At 39.6% G+C, this 26523-nt stretch overlaps 2 protein-coding genes across 15 annotated transcripts in view; both read left to right on the forward strand.

Moving 5' to 3' along the window:
- LOC117593725 overlaps positions 1–2431 on the forward strand; it is a 48289-nt gene extending 45858 nt beyond the window's left edge. The window contains exon 10 of one of the 2 annotated variants that reach the window (XM_034289629.1): positions 1874–2431. The gene's annotated coding sequence lies outside the window, so the exon portion shown is untranslated. The remainder of the gene's footprint in view (positions 1–1873) is intronic. The other variant, XM_034289631.1, reaches the window with a different exon arrangement.
- A 9396-nt stretch (positions 2432–11827) lies between these two features.
- On the forward strand, positions 11828–24857 carry LOC105010043 (SLAM family member 7-like). Of its 13 annotated transcripts, none has more exons than XM_034289517.1 (13): positions 11828–11986; positions 15966–16250; positions 16352–16618; positions 17104–17178; positions 19561–19590; positions 19689–19745; positions 22021–22062; positions 22233–22274; positions 22445–22486; positions 22657–22710; positions 23373–23444; positions 24238–24289; positions 24495–24857. In XM_034289517.1, exons 1-12 carry the CDS (start codon positions 11923–11925, stop codon positions 24246–24248), a joined length of 1041 nt encoding a protein of 346 aa, XP_034145408.1. In that variant the 5' UTR covers positions 11828–11922; the 3' UTR covers positions 24249–24289; positions 24495–24857. The 13 variants fall into 13 exon arrangements, with proteins under 13 accessions (XP_034145408.1, XP_034145407.1, XP_034145412.1 ...); XM_034289516.1 differs by having other exon boundaries at positions 24268–24289; XM_034289521.1 differs by lacking the exon at positions 22657–22710.
- The last annotated feature ends 1666 nt before the right edge of the window (positions 24858–26523 follow it).

Raw genomic sequence — 26523 nt, forward strand, 5'->3', positions numbered from 1 at the left:
TTTTGTCTAATGTTATAAATCATGACTTTGTGGTTCTATGATACCTTTTCTATGTGTAAATGTATTTTGGGATGCTTGTTCACACAGTCAAGCCAATCGAGTTTGTGGAATCGGCCTTGGTTTGTATATCATGATCTGATTGACTCTGACTTCCCCCCTCCAATAATATAGCCGACAGGGAATGTTAGATCCGATGATCTTAAACTGTGGTGTGTGTCTAACTATTTATTTGTTCAAGTGGCTTATGCTGTTAAATACATTCTGCACATCTAAATACGTTTGGGAAGATCTAGAAACAAATGAATTCCCAGCCAATCCCACACAAGGTAAAATTCAGCGCAGGGAGGGTGGGTTGAGAGTAAACACTTCTGGGTAGCTGAGGATAATAAACCCATGTTCATTTTCAATATTATTTATGAAATCTTTAAACTCTTCAGAGAAGCCTTCAATTAATATGTGTAATTATAAATCTTACAAGCATTTACTTTACCTTCAGTGCATTTATCTGTTTATTTAGTTATGTTGACCAATGAAATTTGTAGACAGTGTATGGATGTGAATCTGCAATGAACAAATTATGTAAATATTTATTGCATAAACTCTGCTAATATTTTGTGATGTAGTTGTTTCAATAAAGGAGTTAAGATATTTTTATTGCACAAATACCAACATAAAGTATATCAATATACAAGAAAAAACATGCAAGGGGGTACAACGAAATACAGATTATACAAAGACCTGATATATTTTAGGGTTCCTTAGCACTTGTGATTACTATAATAATCACTAATATTCAGGACAATTAGCCTACATCTTATTTGATGGGGGCGGTAAGGGAACTAGATGGCGCTGGGCTAAAAAAGGTTGAGAACTACTGCCGGTAAAGCAAGTTGTGTCATGCTGGCAACATTAGAGATTCCATAGCAAAAATAAGTCTTATGGTTTTCAGATTTTGCCTTCCAAATTAAAGTCTGCAGTAAAACGTGATATTATTCAAATTAAATGAATCTATTTTGGCACTTTGCTTAGAGTATATTGTAAAAGTGTAGTGTAGGAAATGTTCAGGAGACTATAGAGCATAGACTGTAAAAAAAAGTGATTATATGCACACAAAAAAGAAATCAAGGGGTACTGTGTATTTGCAATTGTTGCTGGCATTTTACTCTGCCCATACCATTGTCCACATTCCACCACTTGGTGATTACTTATCAATTCAGCCAACGATCTAAAGTAGTTGTCATGTACATTAACTGGTTATTAGCCTGCTGTACCACCTTTAGAGATGTAGGTTATTTTATCTGTAAAAATATAAAATGAGTGTTTAATGTGTGAATATGATTCTGAAAAGAAAGGGAATGTTTGTATACCAGTATGTAATTATATTCCAACTACCAAAGTACCTAGCTATACTGCAAAATGTAATGTAATTTCCAGTTGAACTAAATTACGCAAAATCTAGCTCACTGTTCAGCAACCGTCCAGATTGTAATTTCTTAGAACATTTTAATTGTTATGACTTCAGCTTCATGGCTGGGTTTCTTTGATCATCTATAGATTTGTTTGCAGTCTTATGCATACAAAACATGCGGATGTCTTTTGCACTTTTTATCAGTTTATTACTTTATTTAACAATAAACATTCCTATTTGGAGATAAAATTAATTGCTTCATTCAAAACAACATGAGATGTTCTATTTTATATGAATTATCAGAAAAAGGTTATTGCATTGATGTCAGAACATTTTTAGCAGATGCTGAACGCCATGAAAATATTCATCCATGTACGTTATTACAAGAAGATTAGGCTGCAATAATTTGATCATGCAATAATGTGCACTTGCACTATGGCTCTCAGAATGTTTGTTGTATTTCAGGTGCTGATATCCTGACCCTAATCTTACATAAGGACATCCAAGACATCTGCTCTGTTACCGTCTGGAAGGAGGTACTGGACCCACAGGGCTCTGAGACTATGTCTGTACCCAAGCATTTCTACAGTCCACAAACCCTACTGAATACTCATATACAATACAAGCCTTCCTATTTCTCAATTGAAACATGTATCTTTCGATATTTGGACAAATACATATGTTTTCTCAAATTAAGCTATGGTTTGAATGTATTTGTAATAGAATATATCTTTCATATAGATATTAACTTGTTTAAAATAGTTGGAAATGTATTATTATTATTTTATCTAAAAAGTATAAAACTATAAACAGTGTTTTGGGTTCACCTATATCTCTAAAGGTGGTACAGCAGGATAATGACCGGTCAATGTAAGTCATTGACAACTACTTTGGGTCATTGGCTGAATTGAGCTGAAGTAATCACCAAGTGGTATAATCAGTCTATACTGTCTCCAGAACACTTCCTACAATACATTTATATCGATTTATATATAGATCATATATATAAATAATTTTTTTTTTTTTTGAAAGAGTTTTGGAATAACTCACAATTGAGTTACATTGTGGCCAATAGTGGGCGGAGCAAAATGCCAGCAACAATTGCAAATACACAGTGCCCTTTGATTTTTTTTATGCATATAGTCACTCTATAGACTCTCCTGAACATTTCTTACAATACATTCACTGCAGCGTATAGAACCGTTTTTTTTTCTCTGTACAGGGCAATATGTACATGTACAGTCTTTCATAATGTTTTGCTTTGGGGCCTAAAGTGGGTGTGGAAAATATTGTGTTGCTAGATGTAGCACACCGTTCCCCATGATTAGAAAGGTTTGTCTTACTCTACACATTCTCCTGAACATTTCCTACATTGCTTTCTCTGTGGAATATTCAATAGTTTATGAGCTATGAGGCAGTATGTATTCCATATTCAGTCATTGGCATTGTCTGAATTTTGCCCTTGGAACGTGTTTTAATACCCACTTTTTATTGAAATTACTCTTAAATATGATCATATTTCAATTGTTGTCAATGTTTTGAGTCATACATTTTCTTAAACAATTAATAAACAATTTTTTTGTCAGTTTTGAAGTAATACGTTGGTCTCTTATTTTGAGAATGGAGGTCGACGTCCGCACATGGTGGCCATCTTGCCACAGGCCACTTGCAACATTGTGTTTTATGGTGCATGTACTTTTAAATAACCATAACTTTCAAAATGTTCTACCGATTTTCAAACGGTTTGGTTTGTTATAAACGTCAGAGATGAGGTTATGACACTGCATACATATGAACCATTAAAACCATGGACTTCCATATGAAAATATCCTTGAACAGAACCAGGTAGGTGTAATGAATATACAAACAAGGTATTTATGTTAAATCAATAAATAGGCTACAGAATGGGAACAAGACATATACACTTTTGTACTATTATAATAAAATTATTTTAATTACATGTTTTTTCTTTCTGCCGGATAACAAGCATCTCTGAACTGGCCACATTTCAGCCCTCTAGGTCACTTGATATGACTTTAGAAACACAACTGAGCCCTAGCACCAGGTATTGAAGCTGTGTGCAAAAGCAGATTAATATAGAATGAAATTGAGTACTTTAGACCATTATTTGCCAATGTATGGTCATGCGTATTGTAAAATGCCCTATGGAAACTCCCCATAAGACTTTTGGTCAGACAAAATGCTGACAATAAAATGCTTACTGTGTGGCAACCTCTTCGTGTAGAAGCATAATGAAATCAAATCAAATGAAAGGTAACACTGATGCTACTTGTATAATATTTTGTTTGTATGTCAGGGGTTCGGATATAGAATGACTACAAAAAAAATATGGAATAATTACACAAGTCTCTATTTTTAAACTATTATAAAAGTGATATTTATTTGCACACAAAAAATAGGTACATGATTCCCCTTTACAAATATCCAAAAAAGAAATGCTGTAGAGAGAACTACACTACTGTTGAAGTAAAAGAGGACAGTACCTTGAAAATGCATACCTTGGGCTAATGCCCTTTGAAAAGGACAGTTTTATTAAGTTTGTCGCATGTTGTTGCTCTGTAAGCTGAGGTTTGTAATTCTGGCAATGTGGTGCAGCCTTAACTTAAAAAACAGGGACAGAAGTATTTTTAACAGCCTATGGTGGTGGCTGTTTATCCCATACTGTCTATCCCAACACAAACATCCTCTGAACCGATCCTTTTTCAGACAATGTAAACAACCTCAAGCAGTTTGATGGGCTGTCATCGTCTGATACTGCCTGATGACTGCCGAATGACCCACTGTGCTGCCCTGACGACCCTAACTGTTCCCTCTGATGGAATCACCAGACCTCCATTGTTTTTAAAGTCAACAGGTGGTAGCTCTGGTCCTTGATGGCAGATGCAGCATCTGTCACCAGGCTGGCACGGCAGACATCACACGACAGCTTCTTCAGAGCCTGTCGCACAACAAATCCTGAAATTTGAGTAATAATATCATAACAATAATCATTAATTAGCATGGGGAAATTTAGGGAACACTTCTCTTTTTGGACAATCGTGAGATTGTTTTCCCCCAGATTGTAACTATTGGCACTTTTAGTTATAGGAAAAAAAAATAAAAATCGACTTTCAGTTAGCCTTCACTTGAAATGTACATGAGAGCGTTGTCCACAAGACCATCGAAGTGGACGGGAAGGGAGCTGTGATCATGTACTAGGGCAGGAATGTCAGCAAACGGGGATGGAAGAGCTTCTCCTCCTGCTGCAGAGGACACATCTACAGCTGACAGGCTTGTAGAGGTGTCGATGACAGCTGGTAGGGACTCTGTGTGATCCTGTGCCGTCACATTGCCTCTGCATGGTTTAACAACCCCACACCGGGCCATCAGCTTAACATCCTAAAGATGTACTTGAACTGGCAGGCATTAGGGTTGTTATACCAGCCATCGTTTATAAAAATTAAAACATTTTTAAAAAATTCAAAAGATAGTACACAGATATTCAATACATGCTTTAAAATGTTTTATGCTTAAAACATTTTTACAAAAAAAGACTAATTAGAACTAGCCACTCCTGAATGATCTTGCCACATAAAATAGGTTGAATTACATTATCATACAATTCAGACTGTATCAGTGCTGATAAGTTCTGCAAACAAATAGTCAAACACAGGCATTTTTCTAAATACTCAAAATGGTTTGTGACACTGTATGTCTTAGGGTTGTATGTCTTCAGAAAACACGTTACCAAAAGTAAAAAAACATATGGACCGACAAACTGAAAACAATACAAGCATTTGCGGACAGTGTCGCTTAGTGTTGCGGCTGGTAAATATAAATTATGAACCCTACCAGATGCTCTGATGGAGTTGAAGAGAAGCTCCAAGTGGTCCTGGCTGAACCTGTAGGTCAGGACATATTGCTGTCCTTCAAGCAGCACAGGAAACAACCTGATTGAAAATCATGTTAAACTTTGCTGGTTAGCATCTAAACTGTAACGTTACCTGCCATAGTTCTCACTCAAAGCTTGTTATTAGCCAGCAAATAACTACAACCACATCCACAAATATTGTAATTTAGACAAAAGATTAGTTGTCATAAAGTCGTTATTGGTGTCAGTAAAACCTTTATAATCGAACAGCTCGTTTGTGATATCTGCCTTGATAACAAGTAGCCGTGATACAACTATGCTGCACGATTAAGACGTTTTTAGAAAAGAAAAGCTGCAATTTCAACATTTTCAAGCATTCAGAATTATAGCCACATTAATAACGTCTGTAAGAAACCAAACCGTTTGTAAATCCGTCAAGGTTTCAGCGAGATAAGAGTATTTGTGTTAGTGCTGATCACTCACCTTACATCAGGAACCACAGAGCCCGCCAGGAAGCCTGCCTGTGACAAGCTGGCCACCGGTGATGCCGGAAGTGACTGCGCCATGAGACGTCTACCCTTTATATATGATGTCTATGATGTTGGCAACGTTAGAGATTCCGTAGCAACAATAAGATTTCCGGTTTTCGGATTTTGCCTTCAAAATAGAAGTCCGAGGTAAAACGCGATTTTAATAATATTAAATGTATCGATTTTGACACTTTGCTTAGTGTATATTGTAGAAATGTACTCTAGGAAATGTTCAGGAGAGTCGGTAGAATAACTATATGCAAAGAAATCAAGGGGCACTGTGTATATGCAATTGTTGCTGGCATTTTACTCCACCCATCCTAGATCCTTTTGGCCACAATGTAACTCAATGGATATGAAATATATATTGCCCTATAGAAAAAAAACTGTTCTATACGCCGCAGTGAATGTATTGTAGGAAATGTTCAGGAGACTCTATAGATTGATTATATGCAAAGAAATCAAGGTGCACTGTGTATTTGCAATTGTTGCTGGCATTTAACTCCACCCATTCCATTGGCCACAATGTACCTCAAAGGATGTGAAATACATATTGGCCTATAAAAAAAAAAACTATTCTATACGCCGCAGTGAATGTATTGTAGGAAATGTTCAGGAGACTCTATAGATAGATTATATGCAAAAAAATCAAGGGGCACTGTGTATTTGCAATTGTTGCTGGTGTTTTACTCCGCCCACCCCATTGGCCACAATGCAACTCAATGCATATGAAATATATATTGGCCTATAAAAAATAACTGTTCTATACGCCGCAGTGAATGTATTGTAGGAAGTGTCAAGTGTAGCAGGTAGGCTGTATAATTGGATTTTTAGTTTTTTGTTTGGAAGGGTGTTCCAGGTGAAGGTGGGGGAGGTCCTGTCCAGGTAGTTTGAGGTTGTTAATGGCACGCCCAAGGGGAGTGTGGTCAGCCCAGTGTGGTCTGTGGTGATGATCGATGACATGTTTGGGGCAGTGGGTCAAGGGACAGGGGTGGCTTTGTATGCCGATGATGGGGCAATGTGGAAAAGAGGAAGGAATGTGGACTGGTTAATGAAGAAAATACAGGAAGCAGTTATAGGGGAGGAGGTGTGGTCATTGACTTGGGGGCGCAGAATGTCAGTGGCCAAGTCATGTTTTATGTTGTATTCTAGGAGAAAGGTTGAATGGGTGAGATTGTGTCTATATGGGTAGGAATTGGTGCGGGTGTCAGAGTTCAAGTACCTTGGGATGTGGTTTGATGATCAACTGTGGGAGCAATTATAAGAAAATGGAAGACATACAAGACCACTGATAATCTCCTTCGATCCGGGGCTCCACACAAGATCTCACTCTGTGGGGTCAAATTATCACAAGAACGGTGAGCAAAAATCCCAGAACCACACGGGGGGACCTAGTGAATGACCTGCTGGGACCAAAGTAACAAAGGCTACCATCAGTAACACACTACGCCGCCAGGGACTCAAATCCTGCAGTGCCAGACGGGTTCCCCTGCTTAAGCCAGTAGATGTCCAAGCCCATCTGAGGTTTGCTAGAGAGCATTTGGATGATCCAGAAGAGGATTGGGAGAATGTCATATGGTCAGATGAAACCAAAATATAACTTTTTGGTAAAAACTCAACTCGTCGTGTTTGGAGGAGAAAGAATGCTGAGTTGCATCCAAAGAACACCATACCTACTGTGAAGCATGGGGGTGGAAGCATAATGCTTTGGGGCTGTTTTTCTGCAAAGGGACCAGGAGGACTGATCCGTGTAAAGGAAAGAATGAATGGGGCCATGTATCGTGAGATTTTGAGTGAAAACCTCCTTCCATCAGCTAGGGCATTGAAGATGAAACGTGGCTGGGTCTTTCAGCATGACAATGATCCCAAACACACTGCCCGGGTAACGAATGAGTGTCTTCGTAAGAAGCATTTCAAGGTCCTGGAGTGGCCTAGCCAGTCACCAGATCTCAACACCATAGAAAATCTTTGGAGGGAGTTGAAAGTCTGTGTTGCCCAGCGACAGCCCCAAAACATCACTGATCTAGAGAAGTTCTGCATGGAGGAATACCAGCAACAGTATGTGAAAACCTTGTGAAGACTTACAGAAAACGTTTGACCTCTGTCATTGCCAACAAAGGGTACATAACAAAGTATTGAGATTAACTTTTGTTATTGACCAAATACTTATTTTCCACCATAATTTACCAATAGATTCATGAAAAATCCTACAATGTGATTTTCTGGATTTTTTCTCTCATTTTGTCTCTCATAGTTGAATAAGTGTACCTAAGATGATAATTACAGGCCTCTCTCATCTTTTTCAGTGGGAAAACTTGCACAATTGGTGGCTGACTAAATACTTTTTTGCCCCACTGTATATTGCTGTGAGATGTCGAAGGGCTATGAACCTTATGCGGGCAGTGGTAGGGTATGATTGGGGAGCGGATAGACGTACTATGGTGTGTATGTATCAGATGCTGATTAGGTCAATTTTACACTATGGGTGTTTTGTGTATTGGTATGCAGCTAAATCCGTGTTGAAATGTCTAGATGTGGCCCAGACGACAGCATTACGGCTGTGTGTAGGTGCGTTTAGGACAACATCTGTTGAGGCCTTGCAAGGGGAAGTTGGGGAGATGCCGCTGGTCCTGAGGCGAGATAAACTGGCATACTGGGTCAGATTAAAGGGGAGTGTGAAGGGGCATCCAGCAACCAAGGCTGTGGCTGACAGCTGGGAGAGGGAAGTGGGCAACGTAAAGGTGTTTGGGTGGATGATTGAGAGGTTGGTGGAGGTGTATGGGTTAACTGAGAGGGAAGTGGGCAACGTAAAGGTGTTTGGGTGGATGATTGAGAGGTTGGTGGAGGTGTATGGGTTAACTGAGAGGGAAGTAGGGCCTACAGTCACACTGGGCAATGTTCCGCATTGGTTGTTTCAAAAGCCAGGGGTGGATGTCAGTTTGTTAGAGGAAAGGAAGGAGTGGGATGAGGGGTGCATGGGTCGATGTGTGGAAAGGTATGTTGGTGAGGAGTACTACACGTTTCTACAGATATATACAGATGGGTGAAAGGATCTGGAGAGTGTAAGGGTTGGTGTGGGGGTGTATGTGCTGGAATTTAGTGTAGAGACGGCTCAGATACTGACAGACCAGGTGTCTGTCTAAACGGTAGGGATGGTGGAGATGATTCTTGGGTTGAGGTGAATGGAGGAGGTGAGACCCTTGAGAGTGGTGGTGTGTTTCTGACTCAGCGGCGGTGTTAGGCAGCTTACAGACTGGAAGGTCAGACAGAGGTGACTTGTTGGTGGAGATGATGGTGTTGTTGTTGGGAATGGAGAGGATGGGTGTGGTGGTTCGGTTCTGCTGGGTGCCATCTCATGTTGGTGTGGAGGGCAACCAAAGGGGTGAAAGGTTGGCTAGTAGTGCATGTAGGAAGGAGGGGGTGGGTGTACAGGTACCGTTAGGACGGGGGGAAATTAAACTGTTGATAAAGGGGTTTGGTGTTGACTGTAGGCAGAGGAAGTGGGATGGTAGCAGGAAGGGGAGAGGGTATTATGGGGTGCAGCGGACAGTGAGGGTCGGGGTAAGGAATATGGGGTGTAGGAGAGAAGAGGTGATGTGGTGTCGACTATGGTTAGGACATACAGGACTGAACGCATCATTGAAGGTCATAGGTGAACATGAAACAGGGCTATGTGATGGGTGTTAAGTAGAGGAAACGGTTGAACATGTGTTTATGTATTGTGAACAGTATGATGTTGAGAGGGAAAGGTTGTATGAGAAGGTTATAGGGGAGGGTAGGAAGTGGGATGTAGAGGGGTTGTTGGGGGCGGGAAGGGGATTGAGATGGTAGCTAAGACTGAATGTTTATTTCTCAGGGCTACAGGTCTGAGTGGGAGGATGTAGGAAAGGCAGGCCGTGAGCGGCCTCACACTCCGGTAAGGTGGGTGGCGATATATGCACCTTCAATGGATGCGATCAGCCCTTAATTTAAGAGAAGAAGATGACGACGATTGGTCAGCGTACTTATTTCTTCATGTCCACTCCTGGAGCAAGAGTTTCACATCTGATGGCAGATGTTTGTGGGGAGGTGTTACCCAGAGGCTTCGTCCCAGACATAGTAGGTCTGATCATTCCTGGTAACAACCTTGAAGCCAACCCATCCATCGCCCAGGCAATTACCAAGAACTACTGGCCCTGGAGTATGAAACCCAAGCATGGGATCTGGATGTGATTTACGGAAAGGAGACGTCCAGGGCTATGAGCAGTGGCCGAAAAGATTCATCTGAGCAATGATTTTGAGATGCCAATTATGGCTACCCTGGTCAAGGACACTTTGTTTGAGGAAATACAGGTAATCGGTACAACAAGACCTCATTGTGCTGGGGTTCAAATTGTAAGCTCTCATAATTTAAGGTCATTTCTTTACTTACTAGTAATAAGTTCAATATAATCCACGATTACAAATATCCACTGTTTAACCTGAAATATTCAAATAATTTACAAGGTGCTGTCAATGGTGGCGTCATCAGCTACAACCAGATCCCCATCAATGGTCAGCCTGACATGGACTCCTTAAAACAGTATGAGAAAAAACTGCAGGGCATACTTCACCCACTAGTAAGTATCTGGCGTTACAGTATTTGGCTTAACATGCAAAGGTTGTGGACATTGTTCTGAAATATGAATTTTATCATCTTTGTGGGAATTTCAAAGCTCAGGAAGATGGAGGTAGTTGTGGTCCTTATGTGGGTTTGTTTGCTAAAGCATTCCTATTTGGAGATAACATTAATTAATTAATTCAAAACAACATGAGATGTTCTATTTAATATTAATTATCAGAAAAAAGGTTATTGCATTAATGTTAGAACGTATTTAGCAGATGGTGAACGCCATGAAAAAATTATTCTATGTACATTATTACAAGAAGGTTAGGCTGCCATAATGTGATCATGCAGTAATTTTCTCTTGCACTATGGCTCTTAGAAAGTCTAGTGTATTTCAGGTGCTGATATCCTGACCCTAATCTTACATAAGGACATCCAAGACATCTGCTCTGTTACCGTCTGGAAGGAGGTACTGGACCACCGGGGCTCTAAAGGTGGTACAACAGGCTAATGACCAGTTAATATAAGTCATTGACAGCTACATTAGATCATTGGCTGAATTGTTAAGTAATCAACAAGTGGTGATTATCACCTCCATTAACAAAAGGAATAATGGATCTAAATTGGCAGCTATTCAGAAATTTGGAATGAAGCCAATGGTATGGGCAGAGTAAAATGCCAGCAACAATTGCAAACACACAGTGCCCCTTGATTTCTTTGCATATAATCAATCTATAGAGTCTCCTGAACATTTCCTACAATACATTCACTGCGGCGTATAGAATAGTTTTTTATTTATAGGCCAATATATATTTCATATCCATTGAGTTACATTGTGGCCAATGGGATGGGCGGGGTAAAACACCAGCAACAATTGCAAATACACAGTGCTCCTTAATTTCTTTGCATATAATCAATCTATAGAGTCTCCTGAACATTTCCTACAACACATTCACTGCCACGTATATAATAGTTTTTTTTGTATAGGGCAATATGTATTTCATTGAGTTACATTGTGGAAAAAGAGGGTGTGGAAAATATTGTGTTGCTAGATGTTGCAAGACTCCATTCCCCATGATTAAACAGGTTTGTCTTATTCTACACATTCTCCTGAACATTTCCTACATTGCTTTCTCTGTGGAATATTCAATAGTTTATGAGCTATGAGGCAATATGTATTCCATATTCAGTCATTGGCATTGTCTGAATTTTGCCCTTGGAACGTGTTTTAATACCCACTTTTTATTGAAATTACTCTTAAATATGATCATATCTGATTTGTTGTCAATGTTTTGAGAGGTACGTTTTCTTAAACAATTAATAAAATCAATTTATCTCAGTTTTTAAGTAAAACGTTGGTCTCTTTTATTTTGAAAAATTCCAGATTTTCGTGACCCGGAAGTGTTTCTTTAATGTTGCTCACAAGACGCAGATACAAGACGTAGATATCGCTGATTGTACTTTCACTTTCTTTGATATGTGGTAAAAGCATATTGAAATCAGTTATTTGATATATTAACTAACAAGTATGCATATCCAAATTATAACGTTGATTTTATTGTGTTTGGCAAAGGATGTGTTTTCCACGAACGGTAAGAGAGTGGGTTTTAATAATATAATCATTACATGAATGCGGCACAAACTAAGCGAATGTCTGTTAGCTCGCTAGTTTGATCGATCTTGTAATCTTTACCAAATCGCAGACCAAAATGGAACACGTTTATAGCGACATTATATAAAATTAAAGGTTTAAGTTCAACATAATATTTGGAAGTTATTTCTGGAATAAAATCCGGACCGCACCCAATGAGTCATATACAGGAAATAAGCTAGCTAGCTAGCTAGACGGTCTCTCAACCTATGGTAGGTGGTACGCAATGTGGGTATATATTGACACCTTTACTGAGGTTGGAAGCGATGTAAAAAGTTTGACAACCACTACCAAAGATTAGTTTATCCCAAACCACAGTACGCTGCAAATTGTTCGGATTGGGGTGGGGTTCAAGGATGTAACCGGCGTGAATGCTTTTTGTGGTAATCTTGGTTGTGCTAATCTCGCTAACATGGGCTCAGTTCTTATGACTATTCCAAGTAGTACGATACTAGTATTGCTGGTTTGTAGACTATTAAACGCCCATTGGCAAAATCCATATCCATGCTATTTGTCATCACCCGAGAAGTACATACTTGCAGTACATACAGGTGCTGGTCATATAATTAGAATATCATCAAAAAGTTTATTTATTTCAGTAATTCCATTCAGAAAGTAAAACTTGTATATTATATTAATTCATTACACACAGACTTATATATTTCAAATGTTTATTTCTTTTAATTGTGATGATTAACTGACATTACAACATTATTATTTTTATTTTTTTAATGTTGGCCAACTGAAAAGTATGACCATGTACAGCACTCAATACTTAGTTAGGGCTCCTTTTGACTGAATTACTGCAGCAATGCGGTGTGGCATGGAGTCGATCAGTCTGTGGCACTACTCAGGTGTTATGAGAGCCAGGGTTGCTCTGATAGTGGCCTTCAGCTCTTCTGCATTGTTGGGTCTGGCGTATCGCATCTTCCTCTTCACAATACCCCATAGATTTTCTATAGGATTAAGGTCAGGCAAGTTTGCTGGCAAATTAAGAACAGGGATACCATGGTCCTTAAATCAGGTACTGGTAGCTTTTGCACTGTGTGCAGGTGCCAAGTCCTGTTGGAAAATGAAATCTCAATAAAGTTGGTCAGCAGCAGGAAGCATGAAGTGCTCTAAAACTTCCTGGTAGACGCCTGCGTTGACCTTGGACCTCAGAAAACACAGGGGACCAACACCAGCAGATGACATGGCACCCCAAACCATCTCTGACTGTGGAAACTACACTGGACTTCAAGCAAAGTGGATTCTGTGTGTCTCCTCTCTTCCTCCAGACTCTGGGACCTTGATTTCCAAAGGAAATGCTAAATTTACTTTCATCAGAGAACATAACTTTGGACCACTCAGCAGCAGTCCAGTCCTTTTTGTCTTTAGCCCAGGTGAGACGCTGGAGTCTACTCTGTGAATCTCCCCCACATTTTTGAATGGGTTTTGTTTCACAGTCCTCTCCAAAAATCAACTTTTTGATGATATTCTAATTATATGACCAGTACCTGTAGTATTTAATATACGATTTGCGAATCAACCCCTATCAGGACAAGTCCCTTTCACAAGCTCAATTCGTTCACACAAGATGTACTGGACATTAAAGTCATGCATGATGCAAACACACAGAGCTGTAAAAAGTAGAGTGAAAGTACTTGGCTGTTTTACTTTGCAAGTTATCACCAGATTGAAAAAACGTTAGCCTCTCTTTTCTTTTTCTCAGCTTGTTGGTACTATCAGAACAGTGCAAACATCATGGAACAGTAGTTATCCTGGTGTGTTCTAGTCAATTTCAGGTCAAGGTGTATACAACAGTGGTTAAAGGCAGAGGATGGAGGGTATAGACATAGATAAAGCATATATCTAGGGGAATATCAACACAAACTACAGTTGTGCTCATAAGTTTGCATACCCTGGCAGAAATTGTGAACATCTGGCATTGATTTTGAAAATATGTCTGATCATGCAAAAAAAAGTATTTTCTTGAAGGATAGTGATCATATGAAACCATTTATTATCACAGTTATTTGGCTCCTTTTTAAATCATAAAGATAAGAAATCACCCAAATGGCCCTGATAAAAAGTTTACATACCCTGTTTGGCCTTGTTACAGACACACAAGGTGACACAAACAGATGAAAATGGTGATTAAAGCTGAATTTCCCACACCTGTGGCTTTTTAAATTGCAATTAGTGTCTGTGTATAAATAGTCAATGAGTTTGTTAGCTCTCATGTGGATGCACTGCGCAGGCTAGATACTGTTAAGAATTTTACGTGTACCAGAATTTCTGAAGAAGGACGAGGATCCGGTCCAAATGGAAATCTAGCACAAAGATTTATTAATATGAATTGATAAGTCAAAATACATGAAATACACTGCAGCGGTCAAATATTTGCTCAACCCTCGAGCTTCCACAAAATATTCGCGCCGAACAAAGATCGAACATTGGTTTTAATACTCCCGCCACAGGGGCGGTTACTTTTCACTCTCGTGAGTAAAACCCATCCTTATTGGTTCTTTGTTGACATGGTGACATGTTGGACGAATCCAATCCAATGAAGACGGACATGCTCTAACTCTCGGTCATAGATCAACAGGTTCTTTGCATACAGGTGTGAAATCTTAACCAGGTTACAGTAATTTACATTCTATTGTCCTAACCTAGACTATAACATCAGGGGGCTGGAGACAGAAGGTCTCTTTGTGCTGTATAGGGGGCAGTTTCATTTGTATGTTAATTGTGGGGTTTTAATCCTGTCTCTCTATCAGAGCCAGGTGTAAAGTCTGAGTGTGGCTGAGTGTAATTTAATGAGTTCTAAACTTTATGGTTATTGTATTCAATCATATTTCCCTAACCTGGCTGCAGCATACAATTTAATAAAACAAAAACATAAGAATACATGGTTATTAAATCAGCATTATTTAAACTACATTTATCTCAACAATACTGAGCCATGGGGAGCAGAAAATAACTGTCCAGAGACCTGTGTAACAAGGTAATGGAACTTTATAAAGATAGGAAAGGTTATAAAAAAAATATCCAAAGCCTTGTAAATGCTCGTTGGTACTATTCAATCACTTATTAAGGAGTGGAAAATTCTGGTATCTCTTGATACCAAGCCACGGTCAGGTAGACCAAGAAAGATTTCAGTCAAAACTGCCGGAAGAATTGTTTGGGATACAAAGAAAAACCCACAGGTAACCTCAGGAGAAATACAGGCTGGTCTGGAAAAAGACTGTGGTTGTTTCAAGGAGTACAATACAACAATACTTGAACAGAAATTATCTTCATAGTTGAGTTGCCAGAAAAAACCCTTTACAGCGCCAGTGCCACAAAAAAGCCTGGTTACAATATGCCCGACAACACCTTGACATGCCTCACAGCGTCTGGCACACTAATTTGGAGCAATGAGACCAAAATAGAGCTTTATGGTCACAACAATAAGTGCTATGTTTAGAGAGGTGTCAACAAGGTCTATATAACTCATGTCATCGTTAGTGAGCAACAACTTACCTGTGATATTTTATGGTTTCCAGTTAAGAAATGGATTGGCATTTTGGATGCACTATGACTCAGGGAGCAGTCACAGTTACATCTCCTGGGGCTGTTTTTCCACCTGGATTACATTTATGATAGGAATACAGAAATAGAATTAATAGAACATTACACTACAGCCAAGTACATTATTGTGTTTTTCACTATTTACCCCATCTTGTCCTATATGTGAAATCTCGGTAGATACTTTTCACCCGGGGTTTCAGATTGTAAGGATCCATTCTCACTACAGAGGTCAAGGGGCACATTCTGGGAAGCTGGGAAAATTTAATGTCACTTTCAGTACCAATGGAGAAACATATTTATACCTTTCAAATGAAGTGTTACCCAGATTTCTAACATGGATGCTTTGATATATGAAATGTTTTTTCCAGAGAATGTTCTTTGTAAATTGGGAGACAGCATTGTGTTGAAGTCAGACTCCGATACTAACTCCCCCTCATCAATACTATGGAGACTGGGGCAGAACAAGGTGGCAGACTTTGACAAGGATTTTGGCACTACTGTATCCTACTATGGTGAATTCAACAGCCGCACAACCCTAGATACAACTACTGGAGAACTGAAGATCACCGGGTTGAGGAAAACAGATGAAGGGGTGTACTCTGTGGAGTTTAACAGCAAACGGCTTGAGAAGACCTATACATTATCTGTTCTCAGTAAGTGTGTGTATGTGTGTCAGTCCAAGTGGCTTGAACAGAACTACCGGTTATGCAGTGTCTCACTGGCATTTTCCTTAATAATTTTCCTTCTCTTATAGAACCAGTCCCCAAACCAGCTATAATAGTTTCCTGCAATGACAACAAAATCTCCTGCACTCTGACCTGTGATGGTGACACAGCTGGTGCTGAACCAGTCACATACTGGTGGAAAGTGGGAGAGGGGAACTGGGAGAATATTGGCAAGTTACTGACTGTCACTAAGAGTGACAGTAAACTCAATCAAAATGGATACAAGTACACCTGCAAACTGAAGAATGGTGTTAGTGAGAAAGACAGTGATCCAGTGGGACCGTTATTTGACTCAAGTGAGTAAAATAAATACTTAAGAGCCCATGATTGAATAATTACTGCATTGATTCATGTGTTACACCTGGCAACAATTCTTGTTACCCTAACCGATGCAGTGAGTAGCTTCTCTTTTCTTAAACAACCATGTCGAAAGACGTATCCTGTGGTTGTGGAAAAGATGTTACTCTGTTTCAGAAAGGTGAAATTATTGGCTTGAATCAAGCAAAGAAAACATTTGTCAATAGAAGATCTTGGCCAAAAATGTATGCTGCTCTAGACTGATTTTTTTTTGTAACGTTGCATAAGGTTGTCAAAACAATACCACAGTGTGCCATAATCAAAGAAGAAGACAATCAAAATAATTATTAGTGTGCAACTATTTTTGGGCCAGACAGTGTATAATGTTAGTAACTCTGCTTTTTTTTATTGTTATACTAAGTTTATTTCCTGAGAAATGTAATGTAATTATTAATAGAGATTGACTTCTTTTCTGATTCCTCAGAACAATCTACCAACGTTGGTAGTGTTATTGGCTGGATTCTTTTCACTCTGCTGCTCATTGCTGTAATTATCTCAGGTAAGAACATCACATCTTTAGTAACATTGTACTGCACATAGAATGAGATTAATAGAAGTGAACAGAGACAAAATCTCAAACAAATGTAATTAACATTAGCAACAACAGTGACCTGTTCTACCACTGTTTAGAATAGTGTTCAGGGACCTCATTTATTAAACTGTGCGGAGGATTTACGTCAAAAGGTGGTGTGCAGGTGACACGCTTACGCGCAAAAATATTCGTATTCATAACGGTGTGAACGCGCATCCAACGCCAGTTTTCCTTTATGAATCGCAGTCAACTCAAAATTTGACCACTCGTGAGCGAGCGTCTTATTAGCACCCTATTAACACCCTTTTAACACCCTTCTGACGCCTTTAAATAGTCAGTGAAACGCCCCTAATGAATATTCATCCATACTGGCTGCATGACGACAATGATGGCAAATCACATAGAGAGAGGCTAAACAAAATACATTTCACCCAGTGTGAATTGGAAGTTGTAGGGGGAGTTGATGCAAGAAAACACATTTGGTGGACACAGTGTGGGCATTAATAATGCCAATAAGGCATTAGAGGGGCAGCATGGGGCGGATGCTGTGAATGCTGCTGGCTCAAGGTTGGACCCTCTCAGAAAAAAAAAGAAAGAAAAGTGGTCTGACCCAAAAGTGGAGGTCATAAGGCGCATAGCCTTGCACAAAGTGTTTGTGCCACGGGCGGGGGAAACAGGACACCGGAGCTCCTCCCTCTTGATGAGCGACTTGCTAGTATTATTAGGGAATCTGTCCTGAGTGGAGTAGTGTGACTGAAGTGGAGTGGGACACGGACATGCAAGACTCACCAGATGATCCAGGTAAGTGATTAGTATTCCCTCATTTGAAAAGAGTAAACCAAATGCATTCAAGTTGTGTTTAGACAGTTTATTACACAAATAATTGTGATTATTATTTCTTTAATTCTTTTTTTATTTTAGTCGCTGTTTGTTCCAGCGGGGTTGGTGGTGCTGCAGCTGAGCAGGAGCTGAGTGCGCCCTGCCCCGGGCATCTCAACTGCACCTCCTGCCCCACAACCCCTCCAGCGGCCGTGTCCTCACAAATGCAGGCCTGCAAACACAGAGACACCGTCAACGCTATTCATGAGGTTGCCAAGGAGTTGAAGGAAACCCACATTTTTTGTGTGTGACTTAAGATGTACATTGAAAGAGTAACTCAATAAATAGTGTTGTTTGTTTCCATGCCTTGTGTTCTGACACGTGATCACATCGACACGCTGGCGCAAGGCAGCTGCGTTTGGTTCAAACCCCTGGGGATGGGGTTCGGGGAAAACACAACCAACAGCGTCAGGGGGTGATGCCTTATTCCTTAGCTGTGGCACATAATGTAGCACAGCAAACGCCATCACAATGTCTCCCATATCCACTGTCGCCTGCAAGGTCAGTGAATGGGTTTGGCACTGCAGTAGAGAAAAATTGCTATTGTTTTAGACTTACTACATTACTCGTCTGTATCTAGAAGCCAGCCATCACCGCTTTTTCTCCAAATGAAGGAGTCATGGGTTGACCAAGGCCACCGAGCCACTACATCAGTACCATGTCTGCGTCTCACATGATTTGGACGATGATGCAATGATAGTGATTGATGAAAGCAAATTCCTTCAAAATATTTGCCCTTATAGCAACATGATTGGAGTCAATAGCACAGATTACATTTGGGAAACCGGACATTACCTCAAACTGCACTTTTTTTATATGCCTGTTCACCCACTGTGTACGGACACTTTGTAGCGGTGCGTCAATCCAATTATACCGCCTATATCTGGCAGAACCCAGCAGTTTCAATGTAATTTCTCATACTGTTCAACTTATTATTTATCAAACTATATTTCATACAATGCTAGTATTGTTAAATAATTACAGAACCAATAAATATGATTCCCATTTAAAGTGTACAACATATTTGAGGGGTTCTTTTGCAGAAAAAAAGATATCTCCCTTCATAAATAATATGTGAGGGGTAGTATATTGTTCTGTTTTACACAATGGTATCAGTTTCAAAGCGTTTATCTAGTTTCATCCTTCTGCCATTGGTGACGCAGTTTCTCATTTCTCCAGTTTGTGCGTACACATGGGTCAAAGTGTCCGTTTATGAACACATGTTCTTTTGTCAAGTTTATTTTTTATAAATCCCAAAGTTTGCTTAGAAAGTGGCGTATACCTTCTTTTGTGCCTACGCAATGTTTATAAATGAGGCCCCAGATGACTAGTTACTCTGTGCAGGTTGTTTATTACTGCTATAGAAAATATGGCTTTTTATTATATCTTATGCATGTACAGGTTGTTGAAGTCATTCTTAGTAACAGACAGAATATTTTAAAGTTTCTTATTTCACTTTTTATTCCCTAGTTGGCTTTTGTGTGTGGAGGAATAAAACCGGTAGGAACACACCTCATACTTAATGCTTCAATAACATGAATATAATTTAACTGAAGTGTCTTAAGAACTTTAATTATTTTGTCTATTTCTCCTCTCAGGACCCCCCAACAACACTTTGAAGGACTTCAGGAGAAGTGTTTTGTTTTATTTTGGAGGTATGTGTTAAACCTTAACTTGAACACACCATTATTTATGCACTACCTCACAGCAGAGGAGTTTTCAGGTCTGATCCCTGAAATCCAGAAACCTGTTTGAATCAGATTAGGGGCCAGAAGGGTTAAAATTAAGAAACCACTGCAAATTGAACATTTCTGTTTCTCACTCAAAACTTTCCTTTTCAACCTTTTTGGAAAGGAAAGAAAAAGGTGCAGTGGTCTCTTACATTTTTCCGGAGCTGTATATTAACAATTCTCCAAGGGTATGCAAACTTTTCAGAACAATTGTACACTGCTTAAAAAAGTTAAGGGAACACATAATCAACAGTATAACATCAAGTCGGTTAAACTTCAGGGATATCAATCTGTCTAGTTAGGAAGCATAAGTGATTGTGTAACAATGTCACTTGTTTTGGTGCAAATGAAAGTGACAACAGGTGCACTGGAAGGGCAACAGCAAGACAACCCCCAAAAGGGGAATGGTTTTGCAGGTGGTGGCCACAGATAATTACTCTTTATCCTTCGTGACTGATTCTTCTCTAGTTTTTCATTTTCTTAGTGTCCTTGTCACTCCTGTTAGCATGGGGTGGTACCTGCAGCCCATTCAGCTTGGACAGGTAGTCCAGCTCCTCCAGGATGGTGCATCCATATGTGCCATCGCAAGAAGGTTTGCTGTGTCTTCTGGTACAGTCTCAAGAGCATGGAGGAGATACTAGGAGACGGGCCTCAACACGAGGAGTGCTGGACAGGGCCGTAGAAGGGCATCAACCCAGCAGCAGGACTGTTATCTGCTCCTTTGTGCAGGGAGGAACAAGAGGAGCACTGCCAGAGCCCTACAAAATGTCCTACTGGACTGCATGATTCTGACCAAACTGTCAGAAACCGACTTCAGGAGTGTGGCATGAGGGCCCGATGTCCTCTAGTGGGACCTGTGCTCACAGCCCAGCTCCGTGCAGCTCGATTGGCATTCGCCAGAGAACCACCAGAATGGTCTGCCATTGGCTCCTCGTTCTCTTCACAGATAAGACCAGGTTCACACTGAGCACATCTGACAGACGTGAAAGAGTCTGGAGACATTCTGGTGAACATTATGCTGCATGCAACATCATCTGGCATGACCGGTTTGGCGATGGGTCAGTGATGGTCTGGGGAGGCATATCCTTGGAGGGTCGCACAGACATCCACTTGCTAGCCAGCGATACCCTGACTGCTGTTGGGTACCGGGAGGAAATCCTCAGACCAATCATCAGACCTTACGCTGGTGCAGTGGCCCCTGGGATCCACCTGATGCAGGACATTGCCCATCCTCATGTGGTCAGAGTGTGTAGGCAGTTCCTGGATGACGAAGGCATTGATGTTATTTACTGGCCCTCACGTCCCCCAGATCTGAATCCAATTGAGAACCTCTGGGGCGTTATGTATCGGTGCATCTGACACAGACTGTCCAGGAGCTCACTGCTGCCCTGATCCAGGTCTGGGAGGTGATCGTTCAGGACACCATCCGCTGTCTCATCAGGAGCATGCCCAGACGTTGTTGGGAGTGCATACAGGCACGTGGGGGCCATACACACTACTGAGTCACATTATGAGTTGCTGTGATGAAATCCATAGATGAACAGCCTGGGATTTCAATGGTTTACTTTGATTTTCGTTGTGAGTTTGAATCCAGCCCTCGGTTGGTGATTTTGGTTTCCTTTGATTGTTGTTACGTAATTGTGTTCTCAACAAATAACACGGTGTACAGTAAAGATTTAGATCTCGAATATATTTTGTTCATCGAGACCCAATGTGTTCCCTTAATTTTTTTGAGCAGTGTAGGTGTGTGTTTACATGTATACGGTTTTCACCTAGACGTTTTATGTAGTGATGGCCAGACAAAGCTTCATTAGCGTTATTATAGCAGTATGTGTGTGTGTGTATGTGTATATATATATACATGTGTATGTATGTGTGTGTATGTATGTATGTATGTATGTATGTATATTAAAAAAATATATACTACTGGGGAGTATTATAAGTATAAGATTGTGTATAGAGAAAGTTTCCCTTTCTGTTAACAATTTAAGTCAGCAAATCCAACAGTCCTACAGCTGGAGAATCTGACAGTAAGACACTGGAATTTTACTATGTTGTTGATTACCATAAAATTTGCCAGAGCAAGTTTGAGTTGCAAATTAGACACTCTTGGTTTATACATTTTCTATCTGTGACTTTGGTTTTACCATAAGTCTCCACAAAGTCAATAAAACATTACAATTCTGTCCTCACAATACAGGGAATAAAGAGCAAGAAAACCAAGGCAGGGTGGAATCTGACAGTAAGACACTGGAATTTTACTATGTTGTTGATTACCATAAAATTTGCCAGAGCAAGTTTGAGTTGCAAATTAGAAAATGTATAAACCAAGAGTGTCTATCTGTGACTTTGGTTTTACCATAAGTCTCCACAAAGTCAATAAAACATTATAATTCTGTCCTCACAATACAGGGAATAAAGAGCAAGAAAACCAAGGCAGGGTGGAATCTGACAGTAAGACACTGGAATTTTACTATGTTGTTGATTACCATAAAATTTGCCAGAGCAAGTTTGAGTTGCAAATTAGAAAATGTATAAACCAAGAGTGTCTATCTGTGACTTTGGTTTTACCATAAGTCTCCACAAAGTCAATAAAACATTATAATTCTGTCCTCACAATACAGGGAATAAAGAGCAAGAAAACCAAGGCAGAGTGGAATCTGACAGTAAGACACTGGAATTTTACTATGTTGTTGATTACCATAAAATTTGCCAGAGCAAGTTTGAGTTGCAAATTAGAAAATGTATAAACCAAGTGTGTCTATCTGTGACTTTCGTTTTACCATAAGTCTCCACAAAGTCAATAAAACATTATAATTCTGTCCTCACAATACAGGGAATAAAGAGCAAGAAAACCAAGGCAGAGAGGAACAGGAAATGGTGAATGGAGGTTTGTATGAGTCTTAAGTGGATAGTTAATAGTGTTGGAATTACTGCACTGGTGTTAAGGTACAACTTTAACCACATTTGTCATTAGATGATTTATACTGTATTATCAGTGAAGGTGTTTCAATGCATCTGATTAGAGAAACTTTGCATTTCTTGTTAGCAGCTGAAGTGAATGGATTCAACAGCTCTAAGGCAATAGAATCTAATGATAAGAACCAATTTACTGTATGTGGCATTTCATTGTTGTTGATTACCTGTAGGAAAATACATAAACCAGGAGATCCCTTTACTATTTTGTTATGGTAACTTTCAGTTTTGTGAAGGGAGGCTATGGTGTGTACATGTATTCCTATTGAAAGTTTTAAATCTGTGGCAAATCTGGTGAGGTGAGATCTACTAACAAGTTCATCAGTCTGTCTTCTGCTCCATTTGATCTCCTTATTTACCATTTTATTTTTAAAAACTGCTTCCATTATGCTTTGTTTGAAGACTTCTTAGTTTAGAGGTGCTTGGGTTCACATATTTGGTGTCTGTGAGATCTTTAAGAGCTAATGCTAAAAGTGTATCTAGCATGTTTTGAATCTAACACACTTCATCAGACAGTATTGTCCCACCTTAGATGTTAATAAAATACTGAACAGGTCTATTTCTGATCTTCCCCAGCTAAAGGAAAGGATGAGGACGTGCCCAAAGACAAGCTGTTACCAAACGAAGATGGAGATGTGACGAATAATGGTTTGTATGAATCTTAAATGGTTACTTTGCCACACAACAGCTGGAATCACTGCTTGGGTGGTAACTGTTCACTCAAACCATATATTCATGGATGATTTAATTCCTGGAACTGATTGATTCCTAAAATTTCAAATATATAATATACTGTACACTCATCAGCCATTTTATTAGGAACACTTCTATTGGGTAGGAACCCCTTTTGCCTCCATCCGCTTGAAGCTTTCTTTGGCACACCAATGTTGATTGGATATTTGGGTATTTGTGGCTTTTCTGTCAGATTGAATTTGTCTGGTCTCACTTAATTACCAGGTGTTTTCGCCCACCGGACTAATTCATTTATATACAAATCATGATAAGGATAATCTAACTTATACATGCCTACTCATTCTCTTAAAACAAATCCATATAGATCAGTGGCAGCTTACTCCAGCAAAACAAAGGGCTTTATTGTCAGCACTTACTGTGCTTTATGTGTGCCCCTTTATAAACCTCCCCATGCTGGTGTCATGCCTGGTTCTCTAAACACATGTTTACCACTTGTTTTAACCAGTCCCCACTAGGGCTTCTTTTCTGTTTAAATTAAAACTTGCAGATTGGATAGGTTTATAATTGGGGTTGCTTTTTAGCTTTTGGCATTAGGGGTTAAGGTTAGGTTAAGTATAGGCAAAACATGTTAGGTTATTTAGATTAGTGTTAGGTTGAAGTTTAGGGTTGAGGGTATCATGGCCTCTAAAGGATAGAACAACAATGTGTCTGTTACTAAACTGTTTTTGTGTGTGTTCTCCTGCTGCAAACAATCCCTAAACAAATTGTGGCCATGAAGTAGAGAATCCAGTATTAGGATGGTAAGTTGATCTGACAAAAACACTAACCAGATGATGTATTGACAAGAGAGAATCACATTATTATTATCATTTAGAATCACATATATTATTTTTAAACAGCATATACTGTTGCAACATGCAGGGCTAATATTTGTAGAGAGTTATTTTACCTTATACATTGCTTATTCAACATTGATGTATTTTCTCACCCTAACTTTAATACCAGACCCAGAGATGTTCCAGAGATGTTTGTCCCTCCAACATAAAGACCGGTGCGTCAGGGGTCCAGACTGCCACAGCTCCCGAGGCCACAGGTTGCACAATACTTGACATTCTCCTTCGACCTCTCCAATGAACAAGATTTTTTGTGCCACAGGGACGATCACTAACTTTGTCTGTAAACCCTGGACTCTGTTGTGTTTGAAAACTCGAGGAGAGCACGGTCTGAGATACCAACGTGGGCCGCTAGTCTGAAAATCATTGCTCATCATTTCTCAGCATTCTTGCTTCATCCTTATACAGTGGGGAGAACAAGTATTTGATACACTGCTGATTTTGCAAAAATCCAGAAAATCACATTGTATGATTAAGTAATTAATTTGCATTTGATTCATCAGAATAGCAGAACTTAATATTTGGTACAGAAACCTTTGTTTGCAATTACAGAGATCATATGTTTCCAGTAGTTCTTGACCAGGTTTGCACACACTACAGCAGTGATTTTGGCCCACTCCTCCATACAGACCTTCTCCAGATCCTTCAGGTTTCGGGGCTGTCGCTGGGCAATACGGACTTTCAGCTCCCTCCGAAAATGTTCTATTGGGTCCAAGTCTGGAGACTGGCTAGGCAACTCCAGGACCTTGAGATGCTTCTTACGGAGCCACTCTTTAGTTGCCCTGGCTGTGTATTTCGGGTCGTTGTCATGCAGGAAGACCCAGCCACGACCCATCTTCAATGCTCTTACTGAGGGAAGGAGGTTGTTGGCCAAGATCTCGCAATTCTTAAAGAACAACTAACAGGTTTGTGAGAGCCGGAATTCTTGCTGGTTGGTAGGTGATCAAATACTTATGTCATGCAATAAAATGCAAATTAATTATTAAAAAATCATCCAATGTGATTTTCTGGATTTTTGTTTTAGATTCCGTCTCTCACAGTTTAAGTGTACCTATGATAACCTGTTCATGCTTTGTAAGTATGAAAACCTGCAAAATCGGCAGTGTATCAAATACTTGTTCTCCTCACTGTATATTGTAACGCTTTTGCACAGATTTTAGTTTTTCAGTCTAATGCTGTAATCAACGGGCCTCATTCACCAACTGTTCTTAATAATAAATTCCTTTTTAAAACCCACTTACGCAGTTTCCACCAAGATTCTGACATTCACCAATGTTTTCTTATTTGGGATTTGTTTTTAAGTAAGAATAGAATCTACGCACGTTCCAGAGCACACTTGCGCAAATTTGAGTGCTGACATGTTTGTGACAAATAATTAGTTTTTTGTGTTTTCTTCAATTCTACAGTTTTATAATATATAAGAGTTCATCATTTATATTATTTTTAAATAATAATTTACAGTATTCTTCTGTGTTTGTCAATATTGTTTTTGGCCTCAAATTTGAAACAAACTTTTTTTTTTTGTGTGCCCTTCTCTGAATAGTGTTCACTGAACGAGTAGTAGCTTCCCATGCATCTTTTATATTTTCTTCTTATTTTATATCCACTACTGACGCTACTGAGTATGATAGCTCGTTTGTTGTTCACTTCCTGCAGCAGTAACTCCACTTCAGTAACGCAACATTTTTTTTGAGTCTGGTGCTCCACCGTCTTTAGATTTTGGTCTGGGCATTCTTGACCTCTCTACATTTCTGTGTATGATTTCTGTGTGCACACGGCCGTGCAGTCTCATGCCCTTTTATGGGGATTGGCGGGGTGTTTACCTATGTTAATTAGGGACAATTGGAACACGCTTTCAATTAACGAAGACAATGGGATTCATCATTATAAGAACATAGGTGCGAACGATTATGTGATTTAAGGACATGCCATGAATCTGAATTACTATTCTTAGGATCTTTCACAAGAACAAATTTAAGAAAATACTTAGGAAGATATTGGTGAATGAGGCCCAATGATTTTTTTGGTTCTATGATACCTTGTGTATATGTAAATGTATTTTTGCATGTTCGCTCACACAGTCAAGACAATTTAGTTTGTGTTATCTGCCTTAGTTTATATATCATGATCTGTTTGACTCC

The sequence above is a fragment of the Esox lucius genome, chromosome 22 (assembly GCF_011004845.1).
Source record: "Esox lucius isolate fEsoLuc1 chromosome 22, fEsoLuc1.pri, whole genome shotgun sequence".
NCBI lineage: Eukaryota > Metazoa > Chordata > Actinopteri > Esociformes > Esocidae > Esox > Esox lucius.

What these genes read in the sequence shown, in the direction of transcription:
- LOC105010043 (XM_034289516.1), top strand. Translation starts at nt 11,923, where the DNA reads ATGCATATCCAAATTATAACGTTGATTTTATTGTGTTTGGCAAAGGAT. An exon ending in TGTGTGGAGGAATAAAACCG is followed by an intron (nt 19,591 to 19,688) that starts GTAGGAACACAC and finishes TTCTCCTCTCAG; the next exon opens with GACCCCCCAACAACACTTTG. An exon ending in AGGCAGAGTGGAATCTGACA is followed by an intron (nt 22,487 to 22,656) that starts GTAAGACACTGG and finishes CTCACAATACAG; the next exon opens with GGAATAAAGAGCAAGAAAAC.